Here is a 22,719-nt window from a genome sequence, read left to right as displayed (position 1 = left end):
TGATGTGGGCTCCACTGGAGAACCGCTGGTCAAGGGCACAATAAGGTATGGCCTGTCGTGAACCCTAGATCAGAAAGGGGTGGGGGGGGGGGGGGGGAAGCCAACCAGTTGGCATGTAAAACACGCACAATGTTGTCCCCTGGCTTAAAAAACAGGTTTATGGAGAGGACATGATTTTGAAAGAACGAAAATCCTATGGCTTTTTGCTTTAGACGGCAAGAGAACTGAAAAAAGACGTGATCTTTAAAAGTATGAGTTTATTCTCCAGGGTTTTACACACCCACAAATCAGTGCTTTTATTGCAGCTATATCCAGGAGCCAAACACAACGTAAAATACGTACTTGTTGTATCATACATGTAACACTTGTAAGAGATAGAATGGAACAGCATGATTTTTAAAGATTAGTTTTCAATGATTCAGTAAGCATATGGAAATTGAGGATAATTACAGAAATCGGTATTGAACTCTAAAATAAAAACATAAATTATATAAAAATAAAAGGGTAAAAAGTGTTTCATTTAAAAACAAAAACAAAAAACAGTGGCTCATCATCTCTCTGTAGTTAGTAACCTAATGAAAACGAAAAGGAGTTAAGTATTATCTTCTCCATATTTAAAACAAAGTGGTTCTGTCCTTTTCACGAACAGCCAGCTGGAAGTCTGAAATGGAAGCCAGGGTTTGGGGTTCTGAACGTCTCAAATATTTTATTGCCCTGTGTTAGCTGATTCTTCTTCGTAACACTAAGAAATTTAAGTTGCTTGGATAGGAAAAACTCAAGAACTGGATGAGCAGTTAAATTAAATGAGATCCAGTGACTGGGACACCGTTACAAATGGCACCAAATCAGGACACACAAAGAGCTTAGTTCGAGGGCAAGCACGTTAAACAAAGACAAAAGAGGGTCAATTTGAGAGCTTGACAACAATACATCTGGCCAAATGGCCTAGGTGTTTGCCAAGTACAAGGGTAACGAGTTAGTGAGTTAACGAGAAGCTAGATTCAAATTAGCTCCAATTTGGTTTACAAATGAACAATGCAAAATGATTTCATTTTCTATCCTTTTCATTCAGCAGAAAATTGAAACCATATTCTACTGCTAGTGTGAACTTCTGATGTTCCTGAACTTGCCACCACAGTTTTGGTTAGATTTTTAAAGATGAGTGGTAGCAGATGTTTGTCATCAATGTGACCGATACATAAATTTCCGAAGAATAGACTTGGATTTAATACTGGGTTATTACTCACAATGACTCAGCATAAATAGCAGAGGTCCCTACAATTGTCCCCAGCTCTGGATCACAGAACAGTTTAGTGACCACTAAATGAAAACAAATTATGAAAAAAATGTTATTTCCACAATGCCTTTTGTTCCCCCCTCCCTTCGTTTGTATTTTCAAAAAAGCAGACCTCCTACTTTCTTTACTTTAAATAACCTTCTAACATTGTTTCATTGTTCTGTTTTCCCTGAAATAAATCAAATTTTTTAAAAACTTCCAAAAATTTGCTCATATTAATTGATCTCAGATGTTTCTTTTGATAGTATAACTACTTTTGTTTACTTCTGTAAAAGAAATGTCAATACTGTACAATCTGCTTAGAGGATGGCTGAGTCCTCCTGGATCATTTTTAAAACGTGTTAGGTTGTTATCCAGTGTTCATGTAATGGAAATCAGTTCCTATAGAGTTAATGAATTTGGAACACTAATGATGTCATTAGACCTAGATGTGAAAGCCACGAACAAACCTTATAAAAATGACTTTGCGTGTTAACCTGTGTCAACACGACGTCACTTGATTTTGTTCAGTAACTGGTCAAGACGGGGAACGGAAAGAATCGAGCTACTGTGATCGAAACCAGTTTGACTCAAGGAAAAAAAATTAAGTCTACATTAAGTCTTTAGCCTACCAATCACTCTCTACACTCAGTCTAGAGGCCTTTTGCCACAATACTAAAATACAAATTCTTCACAAATTACAACTCTATCCCAAATGTTCTGATATGCCCTATGTTGTTTTTGAAATTCTACTAAATAATTGATAGCTTTACAGCAGAATTTCTTTTATTTAAAAAATACTTAAATCCCTATCCCACAAAATGTTCAGAAACACAGGTAACTATAGAAAGTCAATGTGCATATACTGCTTTTATTATAATAATGACGGTTGTTAGCTGAATGAGAACAAATAATAGCTAAAAAGTTTTCAAATGATAGAAAAACACATTTGGGTAAGTTATGACACAAGTTTTTGAGTACGTAGACCATAGAAATAGAAATTTTTTTTTTTTTGCACCAATTGCAAATGCAAAGTTAACGATAAAATCAGGGAAGTGAAAGGTCAAAAGGGGCCTTAAACATAGTCACTATCTTTTAAATTTTAGACAAAGGAGCTGAGAATAGAAAAAAAACCCCAACATATACACCATAACAGTCTTTTTTTTTTTTGTTTTTAAATGACTTCCAATTTTAACTCTTTTCTAAAAGCATTAAGGGCACGGAGACCCTATTGTAGATTATGTATCATCTCCTCTTTGGCTATGAGGTGTGTAGTTTTGTTAACGAGAGACATCAGTGAGTTCAGTTTCTGAGACCAGTCATTTAATAAATTATTTGGATCCTTGGGTCTCTGGAAGTTGATAATTCCTGCCAACCTGTCTACTTTAGCAAAGATGGTCTTGTTAACTACTAGATTCGAAAGAAAAGCTTCTGACTCCTGCAAGAGAGAAAGACAAATTGGATTAAGACAGGATAATTAAAAAAAAAAGCGTAATTACAGAAAATAATTTAAGGAAAAATTTAAGGAAAGCATTTTCTGTCTTTTTAAAAAAAAATGTTTATTTTTGAGAGACAGAATGTGAGCGGGGGAGGGGCAGAGACAGAGGGAGACACAGAATCCAAAGCAGGCTTCCTATAATAACGTATTTATTTTACTGCGAGTCTAGGAAATGTCTGCTCTTGGTCTACAATGGTCCCCCCCCCCCCCCCCAGCACATTATGCAGTTAATTTGTTTCCAGAAACACTGGGTTACTATATATGCCCTGTCACTTGGCAGCTATGTAACTAAGGACAAGGCACTTTACTTCTAAGGACTCTGGTCCTCACGGTCCAGAAATGTGAGGAGCTGATGAGCCAACCAACGATCAAGTCTTTGACCTCTAACATCCGTGATTCCTCTTTTTTAGCTAAACTGGAAAACACTATGTGATGACAGAAATGGCTTTTAGCTCACATCACTTCACTCTGTGGTGGGTGAACATTCCAGCAACAGGAACTCAGGCCTGAACGTAACATTCTTCTAATATGACCTGGGCCCTCGGCAGGGGGGCTGCAGCAAAGTCTCCATCACAGTTTACATCTCTATGGTTATTTCTGGGATCCCAGACATATTTATGACAGAAATATAAACCCCAGGCAAATGAATCAATGTAAAACTGCCATATTTAAGAGAAGATTTTAACTAGGACACAATATTAATGTAATTATAAGCTTGGTGTTTAGGCTATTTTTTGATCCTCAAGATAGCCTGGAGAAACCTTCTGCCACCTAAGCTTAAAACTAAATAATGAAACAAAACTGATTTTCTCATTTGATTTTTGTAAGTCAGCTGATATTCAAAATGACTGGCTACAAACAGCTCATGCAACATTTACCACTTACATCAACAGACAGATCGAGAAGCTGGGCCATCCTCGTCATTGTTATCCTCGTGTAATACTTGGCCATTATTCTAATATTCTGGGGAGAGAACAGAGGGCATATGAAGGACGGGTAACAGTTGTCGATAAAGCTAACAGCCCATTTGTTTTCATTTCCAAACAGGTTTAGTTAAAATGTCGGATTCAGAGCTTTTGGTTCTCTATAGCCCACCACGGTTCTAAAGTTCAACAACAAAGTAAAAAATTTAGGTATTTTGACTTCTGTAGTTATTTGCAAGTTATTCTGAATACTCTCGACAACTTTTTTAAAGCTTATTTATCTATTTATTTATTTAGAGAGAGACAGAGATAGCATAAACATGGAGGCACAGAGAGAGAGGGAAAATCCCCAGCAGCCTTCACACTGTCAGTGCAGGGCCTGATGCGGGGATCAAACTCATGAAACTGTGAGACCATGTATGACCTGAGCCAAAATCAAGAGTCAGATGCTTAAGCGACTGAGCCACCAGTCGCCCCTACTCTCTCCAACTCTCTTTTAAATATACATAGTCAAGGGCTGCCTGGGTGGCTCAGTCAGTTGAACATCCGACTCGTGATTTCAGCTCAGGTCATGATGCCAGGGTCGTGGGGTTAAGCCCCGCATTGGGCTCTGTGCTGTGTGGAGCCTTCTTGAGATGCTCTTTCTCTCTCTGGACCTCTCCCCTGCTCATGCATGTGCTCGCTCACTCTCTAAAATAAAAAAAAAAAAAAAGAAATCTATTAAAAATACATATATGTGGTCAAAACCTAGGCTTATCTTAACTAAAACAATGGTTAAAAACTATAACGATACTATTTTTGCTAAATGCAAGAATCTAAAGTTAAACTTTCCTAATTATGACACAGATGTTTAAATGGCTCAGATTCAAAAAGTGATCGAGAGTATCTCAAAACACCACATTATCATAACTGTTGAAAGGTAACTTGAAATTAAATGTCCCAATTTTCACTGGAAATGGTGCTCAAGTTAGAGACTTCCCTTTATTATTATGTTATTAACAAAACAACAGCATTCACAGGGGAAATGGGGAACAGTGGGAAGAAAAATGAATGGATCTTTGAAGAAGCCGTGTCTTCTCCTGTCTCTGTTAGGGTCCAGGGCCACACCAGCTTCTTAGGAAGCAGGGGAATCATTCTGGACCCCTCTTCCTTCATAACTTTCAATTTAATCAGTGACCAAATTCGATTGATTTTCTTTCTTAAAATATTTCCACCTCATCCATTCTTCTATCCTCAGCTACTGCTTTGGCTGGAGCCCACAGGAGCCCTCGCTTCGTCTTCTCAGTTCCATTGTGGTCTCTCTCCAAACACATTCTCCACGCTTACTGCTAGAGGGCTCTGTGTCAGATATGGGCCTGGCCACCGTCCTCTCGGTTTCCACGACTGGAGTATATACACCTTGTTACGTTCCAGACCCTTACCGTATCTCCGACTTCCTTCCTGGCTGAGCCCTGTTCCTGGAGGCCCTAAGGTTCCCCTGCTGGTCGGTGTCTCCATGCCTTTGCTCAGACTATCCCACCTGCACGCTAACCTGGTTCTCTTCTTATGAATCTTCCCTCCTGTGTCAATTAACCGCGGCTCTTGCCTGACCGTTCTTTCAGGCAGAACCAATCAACTTTCTCCTCATGCTCTACTCCATTCGATATATACTTGTACCCTAATATCTGTAACATTTTTTTAAAGTTTATTTATTTGTATTCTGAGAGAAAGCAAGAGCGTGTGCATATCCACAAACGGGGGAGGGGCAGAGGGAGAGAGAGAGAATCCCAAGCAGGCTCCACACTGTCTGCAAAGAGCCCCATGCGGGGTGAACTCACAAACTGCAAGGACATGACCTGAGCCGAAATCAAGGGTCGAACGCTTTACCAACTGAGCCACCCGGGTGCCCCTGTAACGCTTTTATTTATAAATGCATCTTTCCTATGATTTCTTTTTAAGCTTTCTGAAAGCAGGGCCCAAGTCTTCCTTTCCCACATGCCTCAGCACTTTGAACAGTGTCTGGCACACAGAAGGCTCAATAGGATGTTATATGAATGAATGCTGAGCTAATTCAATTTGTAGTGACACCAAGATCAAAGGTCAGGTTTAAGACATGTTACCCATTCTCCAAACCACCAAGCGAGTATCAGACGGAAAACACTCCTTTCACCCACAACTACCCCCCACATTCTTAAGAAATTCCTGCTGGTTTATATGCTGTAAAATTTTGGATTCTCAAGAGGTCCCCACAAAATAAGCATGCTAAAACATCGTTTTCTGAGAAGCCAAAAAATGGGGGAATGTGGTGGTGGGGGGAAGAGGGAGTAAGAGGGAGGTGATAAATTCTGACGTGCTTTGGGAAAATATACAATAAACATTTAAATAACAAATTTACATCTCTACGACACTGGGAATAGCCTCCCTACCTCCAAAAAATCCTAAAGCAAAGAACTAAAGACATAACCTCCAAAGAAACACTGGACTATCAAACTTAAAAATCAAAGTTTATGCTCAACTTTACTTCCAGGTTGGCAACTCTGTCATGCCTTTTTTTTTCTTCACTATTTTTTTCGGCCATCTCTATGCCCAACATGGGGCTCGAACGCATGACCCCGAGATCAAGAGTCGCACACTCTTCTGACTGAGCCAGGTGCCCCATCCACCATGCCAGATTCTTACATGTTCAACGACTCTGTTCTTCAGGTCTTTCCACCTTCTTTCACCTTCCTCTGTAGAACCAAACACATCAGTTGCCGGACTCTCGGGAGACCCTTTCCTTAATTCCAGTCCATAGTCTTCAACAAGCGTGGACCAGCGCATCAGCTCCATTGTGGTAAAAAGCTTTAAAAGATCCCTGTAAATTGTATAAAACTTAATATTCCCAATCTGTAAAAATTGTTTTATCTAATATAACAGCAAATGTTTAAAAACTGTCAAAGACTGTACTTATAAAATCTCTACACTCAATGGGGACTCAAAGTTAGGACCCTGAGATCAAGAGTCGCACACTCTTCCGACTGAGCCAGCCAGGAGCCCCTGATTATTATTTATTTTGCCTACTTTACTATCATTTTTTCCATAGTAATTCCGAACGGAGCATTCCCCTCTTAACATTCTATCCCCTACTGCAACGTATTTGCCAATCTCTGGAATAATTAATGTAAACTTACTAATGAGGCAGATAAAAGAAAAAAACAGCTTTTAAATAAAAGCCCACTGTGCTTATGAAGTGTGTGTCTGTTTCATATAGTATGTACTTCTGAAAATCACGAAGCCCCAAATTACTAAAACTTTATCAAATGGTTAATTAACCAAAAGCTGCTAAAGTGAGCTTGAAATGCAACTTCTACTTGATAAGTGGTTTAGAACGAAGAGTGTAATTTCGAATACAGCGCAAAAACACATTTCGCTATTTTATGAACTCTAGCTTTGTTCGCCAATACAATCTATCAGCAACCAAGTAAGAAGGTGCACACTTAGATTAACCAATTTTCTTTCATGATGGTGTTTCTGCTACTTTAGCTATAAATGTACTTACTTGTATTTAGGAATTTCTTCTAACTTCTTGTCGCCACTTATTCGGTGAACCAAATCTGACTGTTCATTGTCAAAAGGAGCCAAGATCACATAGAGGACAACACTTTTCAGAGCCTACAAATGTTTTATAACACAATGGATTATATGTAAACTTAGAAACAAAATGGAAACTTTGGCAGGAACTAAAAAAAATCACAAGAGAATTGTCTATATTCATGTTTGATATTGTACTCAAGTCTTAGGGAATAAACACCCTATCAAGCTGATCTTTACACAGTGGCTTTCTGTCGTAAGTTTTTCTGGAGCAATTACGTAAATCCTCGCTAATCTGAATTACTCTCTGGGCTGACACCTTTTTCGGTGACAAATGTATAAAGAAAAAGTTCTTATAACAAGTTAGCAGCACAAATGTGGAATATACCTATCAACTATCTGAAACAGTATTGTGAAATAATTTTCCAAAGTAATGCCAGGTCTTTGCTTGTAACCTTATTAGCAAGTGAACTGCTATACATATTTACTTTCATTTATTTTATTATTTTTAACTTTTAAAAATATTTATTTTTGAGAGAGAGAAAGAGTATGAACAGGGGAGGGTGAGAGAGAGAGGGAGACACAGAACTCAAAGAGGCTCCAGGCTCTGTGCCGTTGGCACCGAACCCGACACGGGGCTCCAACCCACAAGCCTCAAGATCATGACCTGAGCCGAAATTGAATGCTCGAACCCATGAGTCTTGAGATCATGACCTAAGCCGAAGTCGAATGCTGAACTGATTTGAGCCACCCAGGTGCCCCGTATTTTAAGTAATCTCTATACCCAACATGGGGCTTGAGCTCACAACCTCAAGGATCAAGAGTTGCATGCTCTACCGACTGAGCCATCCAGGTGCCGCTATACACACTTTAAATAGCAAACCTACATTCTTCAAAAGTGACAAAGAACTTAGAGTATCGCCACAATTTGTTTGAATCAGTAAAGATAAACTGAATTGTCAACACACTGAATAGAAAGCAGCACCATACAACTGCTTATGATTACTGAAGTTAAACTTATTTCAAAATAAAAAATGCAAATTCTTCCTAATAAGTATCGACGTCCAGTATAAGAATATATTCTTACCTGTTGCCACTTTTCACTTTCTGCCTGTATACAGGGAGTATCATATATTGCTCTGTAGTGCTTACAAATAGACAAATAGGACCCCTCATGTTGATCCAGCTGAATCATTAAGTTATAATATTTCAACTTTAATTTCTGGAAAAAAAAAAGTTGATAAAATAAATTGGGGCTTATGGTTTTTCCCCCCAAATACTCCTACAGTAAACTTGTAGTTAAGAGACATGCTTACCTCTGTATTTTCTTCCTGGAAAAATTTGGTGTTAATTTTCTTGCTGATGATTTGTGTACGAATGTAATCCTTCACAGCTAGACAGAGCCTCATCTGCTCCAAAATAAACTCCACTCGCTCTTTCTTTTCCATTGATCCGTAGGTTTCCACCTAGCGAAGTCCCCAAATAAGTTTATATTTGTTAATTTTTAAAAACTGCAAAGTTAAATGTATTAAAACATTCACGCCTGTCCAATAACAAGAAACGTCTCGCACACTGACAGAGTACTGATGATGATCTAAAAAGCTGGTTTCCTCCAGGAAATTACAATTTTTTTTTTTTAATTTTTTTTTCAACGTTTATTTATTTTTGGGACAGAGAGAGACAGAGCATGAACGGGGGAGGGTCAGAGAGAGAGGGAGACACAGAATCGGAAACAGGCTCCAGGCTCCGAGCCATCAGCCCAGAGCCCGACGCGGGGCTCGAACTCACGGAGCGCGAGATCGTGACCTGGCTGAAGTCGGACGCTTAACCGACTGTGCCACCCAGGCGCCCCAGGAAATTACAATTTTAAAAAATATATAGTAAATGGCTATTTTTTCTTCTGGTATAAAAAGTTCTGTGAATTTTCACCTATGTAGTTAACAATAGTAGAACTATGTAGTTAACCTATGTAGTTTAACCGCCATCACAATCAAGATACAGAACAGTTCTTTCAGCCCCAAATACTCCCTCGTGCTACCCCTTTACAGTCACATAGTTCCCCCACTTTGAACCCTCGACAGCCAATGATTCTGAAACAACAGGTCCATTCCTTTTTAGGGCCACGAAGTGTTCCACTGTGTGGAGGAACCAGTTTATCCACTCCCCGGCTGAAGTACAGCTGGGCCGTTTCCAACCTGTGCCCATCACTAACAAGGCTACTCTGAACACCAGTGGACAGGTTGAGTGTGAACTTAAGTTTTCATTTCTCTTGGGCACAAGAAGCGGGACTGCTCGGTCGTCTGGCAAGCATACGTTCAGCTTCATAAGAAACTGCCAAACTGCAGACGATGGCCCTTTCTCACGATGGTCTGTGGATGGCACTGTGGCCAGTGCCGATAATGCCAATGGCTCAGCAGATGCCAGGAAAAAAAAAAAAAGAAAAAGAAGGAAACTGCCAAACTGTTTCCCAGAGTGACTGCACCATTTCTCATTCCCATCAGCAACGGGTGAGCGTTCTCATCACTTCGCATCCCTGCCAGCGCTTGGTATTGTATTTTTTTTTTTCTGAGCTGTTCTAATACGTGTGTAGGGATATCTCACTGTGGTTTTAATTTGCGTTTTCCTCATGGCTAGTGAGGAAGTTACAATTCTGAACCCAAAATACGATGCCACTTGCAGGCTATTTATATAATAAAAAAATTAAGGAAAAAAAGAGGTTCTAGCCTTTTTATAATTCGGATAACAAGGCTGACATGACTCCAAACGGATGCAGGATGTACAGTTACAGTCAATATGCAACAGATACAACATAGAAAATCAGTTACGTCAAATACTATGAAAACATTTTTAATACTTGGTACACACATATTGCAAATGAATTTATAAAATGTAGAATAACAAAGTAAAATGAAGTAAGGCTATTATTATTAGGTCTGAAAGGTTTTTATTTCATGGTCTTTGTAATTTTTTTACTAAAGAAAATAAAAACGTATACACTGATGAATGTATGTAGGCAAATCCCTAAGGAATGAAACCATCGATGTTCCATCTATGTATGTTCACTCACTCTGCATGTGTCAAGTATTTTGAAGCAAATTTCAGGTAACATCTTACATTTATTTCAGTATGTATTTCTAAAAGAGAAGCTGAAAAAAAAATGATCATACCTAAAAATTTCTTAGATCACTAAATATCTAGTCAGTCCTCAATATCTCATTTAATTAAATCAGAATCCAAATAAGGCTTATACTTTGCAAGTGGTAGGTAAGTTTCTTTTAGCCTTGCCATTTATTTATTGACAAAATCAAGCCAATCATCCTACAGTTTCCTGGAGTCTAAATTACACTGATTGCATCCCTGTGGTATCATTTAATAAGCTCCTCTGTCCCCAGTGTATCTTGTAAACTGGTAGTTAAACCTAGAAGCTTTATATAATTGAGGTGATTTTTTCTGGCAAGAATATTTCAGAGGATGTTAAATCGTGGGGCACATAGTCCTCCTGGTTGAAAGACAAAACTATGGAGATGGTAGAAAGATCAGTGGTTGCCAGGGGGTGGGGGAGTGGAGAGAGGGAGGAATAGAGCACAGAGAATTTTTAGGGCAGTGAACTATTCTGTATGGTACTACACTGATAAACACACGTCATTAGACATTTGTCAAAATCCACAGAATGTACAACATCAAGAGTGAACCTTAAAGCAAACTATAGACTTTGGGTGATCATGTGTTGACACAGGTTCATTAACCGTAACTAACGAACCACTCTGGTTCGAGATGCTGGCAGGAGGGGAAGTGGTGCGTGTGTATGTGTGGGTGTGGGGGGGATGGTGCATCGGGGGCTATATGGGAACTCTCTGTACTTGCCACTCAGCTTTGCTGTGAACCTAAAACCGCTCCAAAAAATACAGTCTTTTAATTAAAAAGAAGAAAAGGAGTTTGAAGTCAAACAGAACTAGTGTGAATCTGAACTCTACCGACTCTTGGCAATGACTTTAGGCACATTACTTAATCCTTTTAAATTTCAGTTTCCTTGGCAGAAAAATGGGGATAGAAATAGTGTCGTGTGTGAACATTAAATAAGATAAAGTGTATAGAGAACTCAAGACATGCTTTAAAAAAAAGGACACAGACAACGCAGGGCACACGAGATCCTCTCAGTATTATGGTTCCCCGTCCTTTGGCTAAAATGGCACATGACTGAAAAATCAGAAGAAGCAATTGAACTTACTGGGGAAACCTTGATGGGCCAAAATTATAAACAAAATTTTGAGTGTAGTTCAGGTACATTTTTTTATTAGGGAGTCTGTGGCTTTTCTCAGATTTCTTAGCTCTTTGCTATCTCATTTTAAGATCTCTCCTAAAAATTTGTCCTGAAACATAGCAAATTATGATGCAAAAAACTTGTCTTTGTTAAACCAATTTAGTCTAGAAATTGACCAACAATCAAGTATTCATTTAAAACGAAGCTGATGATTAACAGCAAATCCCTAACGCATCAGTAAACAGTACGTGAATTACTGATTTAAGTTCTAAAGAGGATGAAAATGTTAAAATAATAGCACACATCAAGACTGATTCATTGCTTCTAACTTTTCTTCACAACTTTTTTTTAGCAGTTTAGTTGGGACCATAATGACATAATTCTCAGGTACTTGAATAACCCCACCCTCCACTGCCCTCACCCTCAACCTTGGTAGTTTTGAAGAAGTGACCAGGTGCCAAAATAAGCTCTGTCTACAAGAAACACTGCTGACCAAATATCAGGATTTTCACATTCTAAATACAACTCCTTACCTGTAACTCTTGTAAAATGGAGGCTGCCTCTTTCACATCACCATTTTGTTCTTTTATGGTTGCTAATGTTTTAGTCAGTCGAGCACGCTCAATTTCAACATAAATCTACAAATATGAGAAATCTGTATTATGAAAATTCTCAGACATGTATTAAAAGTTTTTTAAACTTTTTTTTTTTCAACATTTATTTATTTTTTGGGACAGAGAGAGACAGAGCATGAATGGGGGAGGGGCAGAGAGAGAGGGAGACACAGAATCGGAAACAGGCTCCAGGCTCTGAGCCATCAGCCCAGAGCCTGACGCGGGGCTCGAACTCACGGACCGTGAGATCGTGACCTGGCTGAAGTCAGTTAAAAGTTTTTTAAATGTTTATTTTTTTATTTAAAAAAAAAAATTTTTTTTTAACGTTTGTTTATTTTTGAGAGAGAGAGAGACACAGCATGAACAGGGGAGGGGCAGAGAGAGAGGGAGACACAGAGTCGGAAGCAAGCTCCAGGCTCTGAGCCATCAGCCCAGAGCCCGACGCGGGGCTCGAACTCGCGGACCGTGAGATCGTGACCTGGCTGAAGTCGGACGCTTAACCAACGGAGCCACCCAGGCGCTCCTAAATGTTTATTTTTAAGAGTGAGCAAGCACACGAGCAGGGGAGGGGTGGAGAGAGAGAGACTGAAACGGCAAATCCCACGAAGTGGGCTTTGTGCTGTCAGTGCAGAGCCTAACGCGGGACTGGAACTCATGAACCATGAGCCAAAATCAAGAGTTGGACACTTAACCAACTGAGCCATCCAGGTGCCCCTAGTTTTGAGAGAGAACAAGCGAGTGAGGCAGAGGGAAAGAGAGAAAGTTCAAGCAGACTCCAAGCACAGGGCAAAGCTAGATGCAGGGCTTGATCCATGACCCTGGGATCTTCACCTGAGTGGGTGAAAACCAAGAGTGGGATGCTCAAGGGGCACCTGCGTGGCTCAGTCAGTTGGGCATCCAACTTTGGCTCAGGTCATGATCTCGCAGTTCATGTGCTGACAGCTCAGGGCCTGGAGCCTGCTTTGGATTCTGTGCCTCCCTCTGTCTCTGCCCCTCTCCTGTTCACGCTCGCTCGCTCTCTCTCAAAAATAAACAAACACCAAAAAACATTAAAAAAAAAAAAAAAAAAAGTGGGATGCTCAACTGACCGAGCCACTGAGGTGCCCCAAAATGTGTTAAATTTGTGTGTGTGTGTGTTAAAATTTTAAAGGTAGAAATGAACTATTATTCAAACCAAGCCTAATAATATTAGTATTTATCATCCAGTTATGGTGCACTTTATCCTCCATGTACAAATACAGCTGTGTGATTTTACATCTCACAATCACATAATTTTTTAAGAAAATGTTTCTACAAAACATTATCCATATTTTGTAGCTTTACTTTGAGAACCTAAACATGAAATCCTTGTGTTTAATGAGTAACAGAACCACATGCTACGTTAAATAGCACAGAAAATAGAACAGTGTCTTTAAAAGAATTGAGGGGCGCCTGATTGGCTCAGTCAGTAGAGTATGCCACTCTTGACCTTGGGGTCATAAGTTCAAGCCCCATGTTGGCATAGAGCTGACTTAAAAAAAAAATAATAATAATAAGATAAAAATATCTGATCTTAAGTATTAAAGTTATGAGCATTTTTTGCAGCTATGTAATGTTAGATGATATAATTTCCGACAAATTAAACATAAAAAATAGAACTATAGCCTAATCGGGGCACCTGGGTGGCTCAGTCGGTTGAGTGTCCAACTTCAGCTCAGGTCATGATCTCACGGTCGGTGACTTCGAGCCCTATGTTGGGCCCTGTGCGGACAGCTCAGAGTCTGGGGCCTGCCTCAGATTCTGTGTCTCCCCCTCTCTCTGCCCCTCCCCCGCTCACGCTCCATCTCTCTCTGCCTCTGAAAAATGAATAAACCTAACAAAAAAAATTTTTTTTAAAGAACTATAGCCTAATCAAGTCTAGGGAACTAATTTTCATGTTTGGGCTTGCTTGTCCCTTCAGCCTTTGCTTTGCAGTAACCCTTTTTCCCGCTCCACCCCCAAAAACCTTAATCTCCAAGAATAACAAACTACTTCCACTTCCCTAAATGTTCCATGTGTTTCTTACTTTGACATATTTGTATAGAATTTCCCCTATGTCTAAACTGCCGTTCCCCCTATGCCCCTACCCCTGTGAATTTTTATTCTTCTTCTTTTTTTTTAAATAAAGTTTATTTATGTTGAAAGACACAGAGAGCGTACAAGTGGAGGAAGGACAGAGAGAGAGAAAAAAGGACAGAACTCCAAGCAGGCACCACGCAGAGCCCTTATGTGGGCTTGATCCCACAAACCATGGGGTCGTGACCTGAGCTGAAATTAAGAGTTGGATAGTCAACTGACTCAGTCACCCAGGTGCCCCAAATTTCTATTCGTTTTTTAAAAAAACTTTATTTAAAAAAATTATTTTTTTTAACATTTGTTTTTGAGAGACAAAGAGCACCAGCAAGAGAGGGGCAGAGAGAAAGTGAGACACAGAATCTGAAGCAGGCTCCAGGCTCTGAGCTTGTCAGCACAGAGTCCGACGCGGGGCTCAAACTCACAAAGTGAGAGATCATGACCTGTGTCGGATGCTTACCTGACTGTGCCACCCAGGCGCTCCAAAAACATTATTTATTTTGAAAAAGAGAGAGAGTGCACACGAGTGTGGGTGGGGCAGACAGAGAAGGGGAGAGAGAGACTCCCACGCAAGTTCCACACTGTCAACACAGAGCCCGACGTGGGGCTTGAACTCACGAACTGTGAAATCACGACCCGAGCTGAAATCAAGAGTTGGGCGCGTAACTGAGCCACCCAGGCGCCCCAAATTTCTATTCATTCTTAAAAAGCCAGCTCAGCCATCACACCCTGCCTCTGTGACATGGGAACGGCAGACCCACTGCCACTGTCGAGACAGCGCAGCGACTATTTTTCTGATGGATCTCTTTGCGGTGGTAAAGAACAGCGTCATGTTCATTCTGGATCTAGCACAACACAGGTGCTCAATAAACATTTACTGAACTGATGGCACAGTCAAACCAAGACCCAAGAAGTTAAACATAGGCTAAAGTTTTGTCCTCAAATCACAAATATCTGTCCAGAAAAAAACATATTTACCTCAGTCACCATTTTATACTTGCCGTTTTTAAAGAAACAAGATTAGGAGGAAAAAAAAAAAAAGCATCAAAACAAATACAAACAGATTCTGGTCAGACAGTGAAAGTTTTGAAATTAAGTTTACACTGCAAATACTCAATTACTTTATTTGTTTTGAGAGCGAGCGAGCACAAGCAGGGAAGGGGCAGAGAGAGAGGGAGAGACAGGATCCCAAGCAGGCTCTGCACTGTCAGCGCTTGACACAGGGCTTAACTCATGAACCATGAGATCATGACCGAACCGAAATTCAGTCGGATGCTTAACCAAGTAAGCCAACCGGGCACCCCTGTTACTATTAATTCTTAAGTAAACTACACTCATCATGGGGCTGGAACTCAGGACTCCAAGAGTCACAAGCTCTCCCAACTGAGCCAGACATGCACCCCAATACTTTTTATTTGTTTTGAGAGAGCGAGTACATGTGCACGTGAGCTGGGGAGGGGCAGAGAGAGAGGGAGAGAGATAACCCCAAGCAGGCTCCATACTCCCCATGGAGCCTGACGAAGGGCTCCATCTCAGGAATGAGATCATGATCTGAGCTGAAATCAAGAGTCAGATGCTTAACTGAGCCACCCAGGAGCGCCTCTATTAATTTAAATAGTAGAGTAAAACTGTAGCTATCCCAAGCATAGATTTCTCAAGCAGATCTAGGCCAGGGTGAAGAATTAACTATCTTTAATTATTGCCACATGTAAATATGGAGTAAGATCACTAATTCCCAGAAAAATCTGGATATATCAAGACTGCCACTATTTTAAATATATTCATGTGTAAATTGGGAAGATACTACAAGGAAAAGTACAAAGATAATGGTTGAATCAAGGTGATGACCTATTTTGTCATCTTAAATATATACTGATCTAATGTCTGCATATCTAAATATCTCTGAACACAGATAGGATAGTAATTTCCACTATGAGTTATGCCAATGGAAAACTTACCTTGCCTTCTGTAACCATTCGCAGAGTATCAATTAATCGAAGCTTGATCGGAAGGTCTGTGATTTCCTCGACGTAAGTACAGCACTGTTGAACCATTTTTGCAACAGCCTAAAATGATAAAAACCATTCATAAGCAAGGTTCATTTCTCGTACAGTTAAAAATGAAGTATTATGCCCATAACGAAACATAAGGGGCGCCTGGCTGGCTCAGTCAGTGGAGCGTGCAACTCTTGATCTTGGGATTATAGGTTGGAGCCTGATGTTGGGTGTAGAAATTACTTAAAAAAATAAAATCTTGGGGGCACTTGGGTGGCTCAGTTGGTTGTGTCCAACTTTAGCGCAGGTCATGATCTCATGGTTCATGAGCTGGAGCCCCATATCGGGCTCTGCCCTGACAGTGTAGAGCCTTCTTGGGATTTCCTCTCTCTCCTTCCACTCCTCCCTCACTTGCTCGCTCTCCCCAAATAAATAATAAACCTTAAGGAAAAAAAAAAAAAAAAGAACAGGTATACTTTCCATTCTGTTAAATAAATACACACACAAATAAATAAAATCTTAAAAAAATAAAAGGGAGGGGGTGCCTGGTGCCTGGCTAGCTCTGTTGGTAGAACATGCAACTTTTTTTTTTAATGTTTTATTTATTTTTGAGACAGACAGAGTGAGCAGGGAGGGGCAGAGAGAGAGAGAGGGAGACGCAGAATCTGAAGCAGGCTCCAGGCTCTGAGTTGTCAGCACAAGCCTGACATGGGGCTTCAACTCACAAACCGCGAGATCATGGCCTGACTTGAAGTCAGATGCTTAACAGACTGAGCCATCCAGGTGCCCCTAGAGCATGCAACTCTTAATCTCAAGAGCCGTGAGTTCTACCCCCATGTTTGGCATAGAGCTTGCTTAAAAAAAAAAATCAAAATGTCTCTGACAGCTAAGATGTACTGAACACCCAGGAATAATGTAAAAAGGTTAGGAAAACCTCAGGTGCAAAGACTTTACCCCTCCCCACTACAAAGAGCGAACATACATGATTACATAAAAGGGGTATTTGACGATGTCTATTAGAAGGCTTCCTAGCTAGCTTTTTTGGAGCCAAACAAAAAAGCATGGAAGAAGTTGTAACAGACGAAAGGGGGAAAAAGGACAAGAGAAAAGCAGGGGTCACCAGTGGCTATGAACAGCAATGAAGCCACAGCTAGCAGATACTGTGAGTTAAGAAAGAGTCCGTAGCAGAGGCAGAGGGTTTAGCAGCCGCCCCCCCCCCCGCCCCCCGCCGGGCCTCAGGAGGGCAGAGAAGCCACAATCACCCATACTCCCCTCAATGAAACAGGACATTGAAAGTCACAGCATCCCCTGCCCAGGTTTCTCAGATAATGTAAGTGGGTTGGATACATTTCCTCTAGCTCTAACATTCTAGGTCAGGGGTCAGCAAAACTTCTCTGTACGTTTTAGTAAAGATTTACACAGTAAATATTTTAAACTTTGTGGGCCATAGGGTTTCTGCCTCAACTATTCAACTGCCTTTGTAACCTCAGAAGCTGCCAGACAATATATAACAAATGGGTGTGGCTGTGTTCCAAAAACTCTATTTACAAAGCTGACAGGTGGGATTTGGACCGTGGCCTGTAGTTTGCAACCTCTAATATAGACTCTGAACAGCATTATCAGTTATGATAATCATTGAGAATAATAATTAGGCCTCTTTGTCATAAAGAAAATGTTAAACTATATTAAATACATTTTGTTTAAGACAGCAGAAAAGTAAACAGAATATCTTGCTGTCAACTGTACCTCAATCATGCTGGGGGAAAAAAAAATCCGATTGTATATCTTGCAAAGATTTCCTTAAAAAACAATATTCAGGTAGTTCAGGTCAAACTTCTAATTAACTGAAAAAATGGCCATTCAGAGACACACAGGAGTTCCAGAAAATAAAGGTTTTATTGTAAAACACAACTCTTTCAGCAAGGGTCTGGGACACGTTGTATCTCAAAACATGATCCTTCTGGGGCGCCTGGGTGGCTCGGTCGGTTAAGCGTCCGACTTCGGCTCAGGTCGTGATCTCGCGGTCCGTGAGTTCCAGTCCCCCGTCAGGCTCTGTGCTGACAGCTCAGAGCCTGGAGCCCATTTCAGATTCTGTGTCTCCCTCTCTCTGACCCTCCCCTGTTCATGCTCTGTCTCTCTCTGTCTCAAAAATAAACGTTAAAAAAAAAAATTAAAAAAAAAAAAACAACAACAAAAAACCATGATCCTTCCAACACTAATTATAATAATGATTTCTACAAGGGCATACAAATTAGTAATTCTAAAAGCTGTGCAAAAACTACATTAACAGAAATCAGATGGGGTAAAAGAAAAACAAAACAGTTATATCAATATTCTAATGATAAGTGAACATCCTGCTGCTCTCTGAGAAAAACACAAGTCATTAGGTAAGTCATGGTAGGAGTGAGGCTTACCCCCTGGGCTCAAGTGACAGACAGTGAATTAGAAACCATTAATTTTAAGCAATCCAGAAAAGGTTATTTTAAGAAAATCATTACTTTCTAAGTCTGGTAAAGCAGAAAGAAAAGCTTTAGGTAAAAAGTAATTATGGGAAAAGGAAAGAGACATTCTGAGTCCCTAAGCACCTTCCAGAGCTAAGACATAACATTGTTGTCACGGTGAAAAGGGCAGTGCCACTGCAGTCGGGGTCATCCGTCAGCCAGCTGGGAGATGGGCTCACACTCCTCTTTCTCCAGGACGCTCCCCACCCCCCCGCCCCCCGACAAATGTAATCAAAACCTTCTCTTCCTCCTATCAGGTCTCCTAGCACCGCTGACATTGTGTGTCACTTACTGTATACTGCTGGGAGTGTGTGTGTAACTTAAAAAAAGTAAAATAAAAAATAAGTCACCTTTAGGGCACTTGTTAAAGAGGTACTACACTACTATCAGGGATCATATTCTGTACTGAACCAAAGGTGACCTGGCACATTTCTTCACATTCCAAGAGTCTTACATAGAAATGTCAAGTTTCTCAATCAGAAAAGGGACAGAGTTAACAGTCCCTCTACTAGTTCTGAAATGCTAGGACTCTAATAAACCTTTAGTTTAGGATACGTGCTTTGTTTGAACGGCATCAGTCCTATACAAAACACATTTTCGTTTAAGCCAGGCTACCTCAAGATGTCTAGGGAAGCAGCCCTTTCCAAATCGTCCCATAGCAAGCAAATCTCAGAAAACCAGAGGAAGGCAATGACTCATCTATGCCAGTCTCTCAACCAACTCTATGATGGTCTCTGAAAGCACAGAACTGAGCAACAAAAGGCATATTTAAAGGAATTTCGCATTCACATGTACTAGATTGCCTCAAATCGATGTGAATTCTTTTTTAAAAAATATTTTAAGTAATCTCTACACCCAACACGGGGCTCGAACTCACGAACCCGAGGTCAAAAGTCGCACGCTCCACTGACTGAGCCAGCCAGGTGTCCCTCTATGTTGATTCTTGACAACAAATTATATGCATGTAAACTTATCTAAAAAAAGAACAAATTGTTTTTTGCAAAAAATAATTTAACCTACTCTATCACTAAGTTCACTCTAGCAGTAAACTAATAAAACAAGGGATTTGAACAACAACACCCTATTTGTTTTTTGGTTCTACTACTCCCTGTTTTACAACGTCAATACCTTTATTTGAAAGCAAAAAATAAAAACCCAGAAGCTACTCAGGGAACAGTACTTGAAAGATGAGATATAAATGACAAAAGTGGACTCTTTTGTACAGAGGATCATTTAAATATCTCAAGCGAAAGGGGTGCCGGCCAACTCAGTTCGTAGAACATGGGGCTCTTGATGTTGGGGTCATGGGTTCGAGCTCCATGTTGGGGATGGAGTTTACTTAAAAAACAAAACAAAACAAAAAAAACCTCAAGCAAAAGAACAGGGAAACAGTAAAATCTAGCTTCCCCAAAACACCAAAAGAAAACATAATCTTTAAACAAAATAAGTAGTCAAAATGTCTGAAAAACTGCCTCAAAATAAGTGAAATATTAATTGTTTAATGAAAGATATGATTAAAAAAATTTTTTTTAACCTTTGTTTATTTTTGAGATACAGACAGGCAGAGTGCGAGCAAGGGAGGGGCAGAGAGAGAGGGAGACACAGGATCCGAAGCAGGCTCCAGGCTCTTGAGCTGTCAGCACAGAGCCCGACGCGGGGCTCGAACCCACAGACCACGAGATCATGACCTGAGCCAAAGCTGGAGGCTTATCTGACTGAGCCACTCAGATGCCCCAAAATACATGATTAAGTAAATGATAGATTATCAGCTTGATGGCTTATAACACAATCACTTAAAATAATAAATATGAAGATAGGGAGCAACACGGAAACAGAACAAAGCTGCACCAGCATTCTCAGCACAATTTTGTAAAAATATGCAAATATATGAAAACTAGAAGAAAAAACAACATAAAAGCGGCTGACATGAAAATATGGACAGAATTTTTAAAAACTGTCTAGAATGTTGTAATGCTGATTTAACAGTAATTTAAGACAGATTCACAGAAAGGTTTTCTAAATGTCCTTATTTAAATGCAGATGTGTTTGCTTTATGAGCAGTCACGAACTCACTTGCTTTAACTGGCTCCGTCTTTTTGACAAAAGCATAATATTTTCATTAAGTAAATCCCATTCTTTAGCCTCATAGCACATCTTCACCACTGCAACTAGGATACGGGATGTAGACACCATATCAGAAGCCTGTAAGAAGGAAAATACGCTGAGAGTCAACGGAACACTGTTAAATAAAATCAATGATAATTGAGGTTTTCACTATCATCTACTCACGGTGCGGGTCTGTTTCTCCAAAGAGAGAAGGGTTTCAATGACTTCTTGAAGTCTTCCTTCCTAAAACGAAAGATACAAGCGAACAATGAAAACACTACCGTCAACACAAGACCAAACAACAGTCTAAAATGAGAGGTTTCTGACACAAAAAGAAAAAAAATCCATTTTTGAGGAAAAGGTCCATCCCCATTACTATTATTGTTTTGTCCCTTTCCATCGTAGTGCTTGCTTTTCCTGTGGACTCCTTAAGTCAGTGGTTTCCAATTTGGGGTCCACAAGCTATTTTTAACATTTCAAATCACCTAAGAGAAACTGAATATAGAACAATAATTTAACACCCGAGAAAAACCTCAAGTCTTTGTTTTGGATTCTAATTATCAACTCAGTGTGGTAATACCAGATTATCTTGTTCTGAATAGACTCTTAATTGGCAGTCACACGTGTCTTTAAAGAGGAAAAATGGGGAAAATGAGTGATTTCTCTATGAAGTCACCATAACAAATACTTTAATACACGAAGTTCTGAGGGGCACCTGAGTGGCTCAGTCAGTTAAGCTTCTAACTCTTGATCTCGGCTCAGGTCATGATCTCACGGTTGGGGAGTTCAAACCCCGTGCTGGGCTTAGCACACTAGTAGCAGAGAGCTTGTTTAGGATTCTCTCTTCTTGCTCCTCCCCCTCTCGCTCTGTCTGTCTGTCTCTCTCTCTCTCAAAACAAATAAACTTAAAACATGAAGTTTTGAGGAAAAATAAAAAGGATATCTGGTGGTAAAAAGACAAGAAACCCTGGTTTTATTTTTCAATGACTTTTTTTTTTTAAAGTAAGCTGTATGGCCAAAGTGAGGCTTGAACTCACGACCCCGAGATCACGAGTTGCACGTTCTGCCAACTGAGCCTGCCAGGTGCCCCTAATTGTTCAATGCCTTTAAAAATAAATTATAACTGGGACACCTGGGTGGCTCAGTCGGTTGAGCGGCCGACTTCGGCTCAGGTCATGATCTCGCGGTCGGTCCGTGAGTTCGAGCCCCGCATCAGGCTCTGTGCTGACAGCGTGGAGCCTGGAGCCTGTTTCAGATTCTGTGTCTCTTTCTCTCTGACCCTCCCCCATTCATGCTCTGTCTCTCTCTGCCTCAAAAATAAATAAACGTTAAAAAAAAAATTTAAATAAATAAATAAATAAATTATAACTGTGCTTAAAGGAAATAAAGACCACCTGAGAATATCCATACATGCTATACCAAAGGTCATGCCTTTAAGCAGATACTGAACCAAATGGAATATACCCCTTTTGGTCAACTGAAAATGACCTCCATCTCATATGCAAAAACAAAATATTCCCCCTGGGGAGCACATTTGGAAACGGGAGTAACAAAATTCAAATCATATAAACCTAAATGATAATACACCAGGACTAAAATAAGCCATCCTATTAGAAACCACACATTTTAATAAAAACAAAACCAGCCCACAGCAAAAAAAAAATTACAAGTATTTAAGATACTGGTATTAATAACAATGAATGAATCAAAAGTGATGAGGATTTTATTTTGAAATTGTTTTTCTAACTATAAATGAAAAAAAAATTAAGTTTATTTATTTTGAGAGAGAGAGAGAGAGAGAGAGAGCGTGCGCGCGCGCGCCTGTGCAGGACAGCAGGGCAGGGACAGAGAGAGAGAGGTAGAGAGAGAGAGAATCCCAAGCAGGCTCCGGGCTGTCAGTTCGGGG

The 22,719-nt window shown here is 40.1% G+C and overlaps 1 protein-coding gene and 1 non-coding gene across 2 annotated transcripts in view; one reads left to right on the top strand and one right to left on the bottom strand.

The window, feature by feature from the left end:
• Nucleotides 1-237: 237 nt before the first annotated feature.
• Nucleotides 238-22,719, bottom strand: part of PSMD12 (proteasome 26S subunit, non-ATPase 12) — a 30,182-nt gene continuing 7,700 nt past the window's right edge. The window contains exons 2-11 of the mRNA XM_040452148.1: nt 20,997-21,056; nt 20,781-20,909; nt 16,171-16,278; nt 12,041-12,145; nt 8,563-8,712; nt 8,334-8,468; nt 7,215-7,327; nt 6,356-6,530; nt 3,660-3,737; nt 238-2,714 (exon numbers count right to left, since the gene is read on the bottom strand). Coding sequence (XP_040308082.1) covers nt 2,505-2,714; nt 3,660-3,737; nt 6,356-6,530; nt 7,215-7,327; nt 8,334-8,468; nt 8,563-8,712; nt 12,041-12,145; nt 16,171-16,278; nt 20,781-20,909; nt 20,997-21,056 — 1,263 coding nt within the window. The 3' untranslated portion in view covers nt 238-2,504. The remainder of the gene's footprint in view (nt 2,715-3,659; nt 3,738-6,355; nt 6,531-7,214; nt 7,328-8,333; nt 8,469-8,562; nt 8,713-12,040; nt 12,146-16,170; nt 16,279-20,780; nt 20,910-20,996; nt 21,057-22,719) is intronic.
• Nucleotides 9,587-9,673, top strand: LOC121015398 (small nucleolar RNA SNORD35). Its single transcript, XR_005783813.1, has one exon. It is a non-coding gene; the product is annotated as a small nucleolar RNA SNORD35 (small nucleolar RNA).

Source organism: Herpailurus yagouaroundi, unplaced genomic scaffold (genome assembly GCF_014898765.1).
Source record: "Herpailurus yagouaroundi ecotype Mexico unplaced genomic scaffold, PumYag 206, whole genome shotgun sequence".
NCBI lineage: Eukaryota > Metazoa > Chordata > Mammalia > Carnivora > Felidae > Herpailurus > Herpailurus yagouaroundi.
This window is presented reverse-complemented; position numbering and strand designations above follow the sequence as displayed.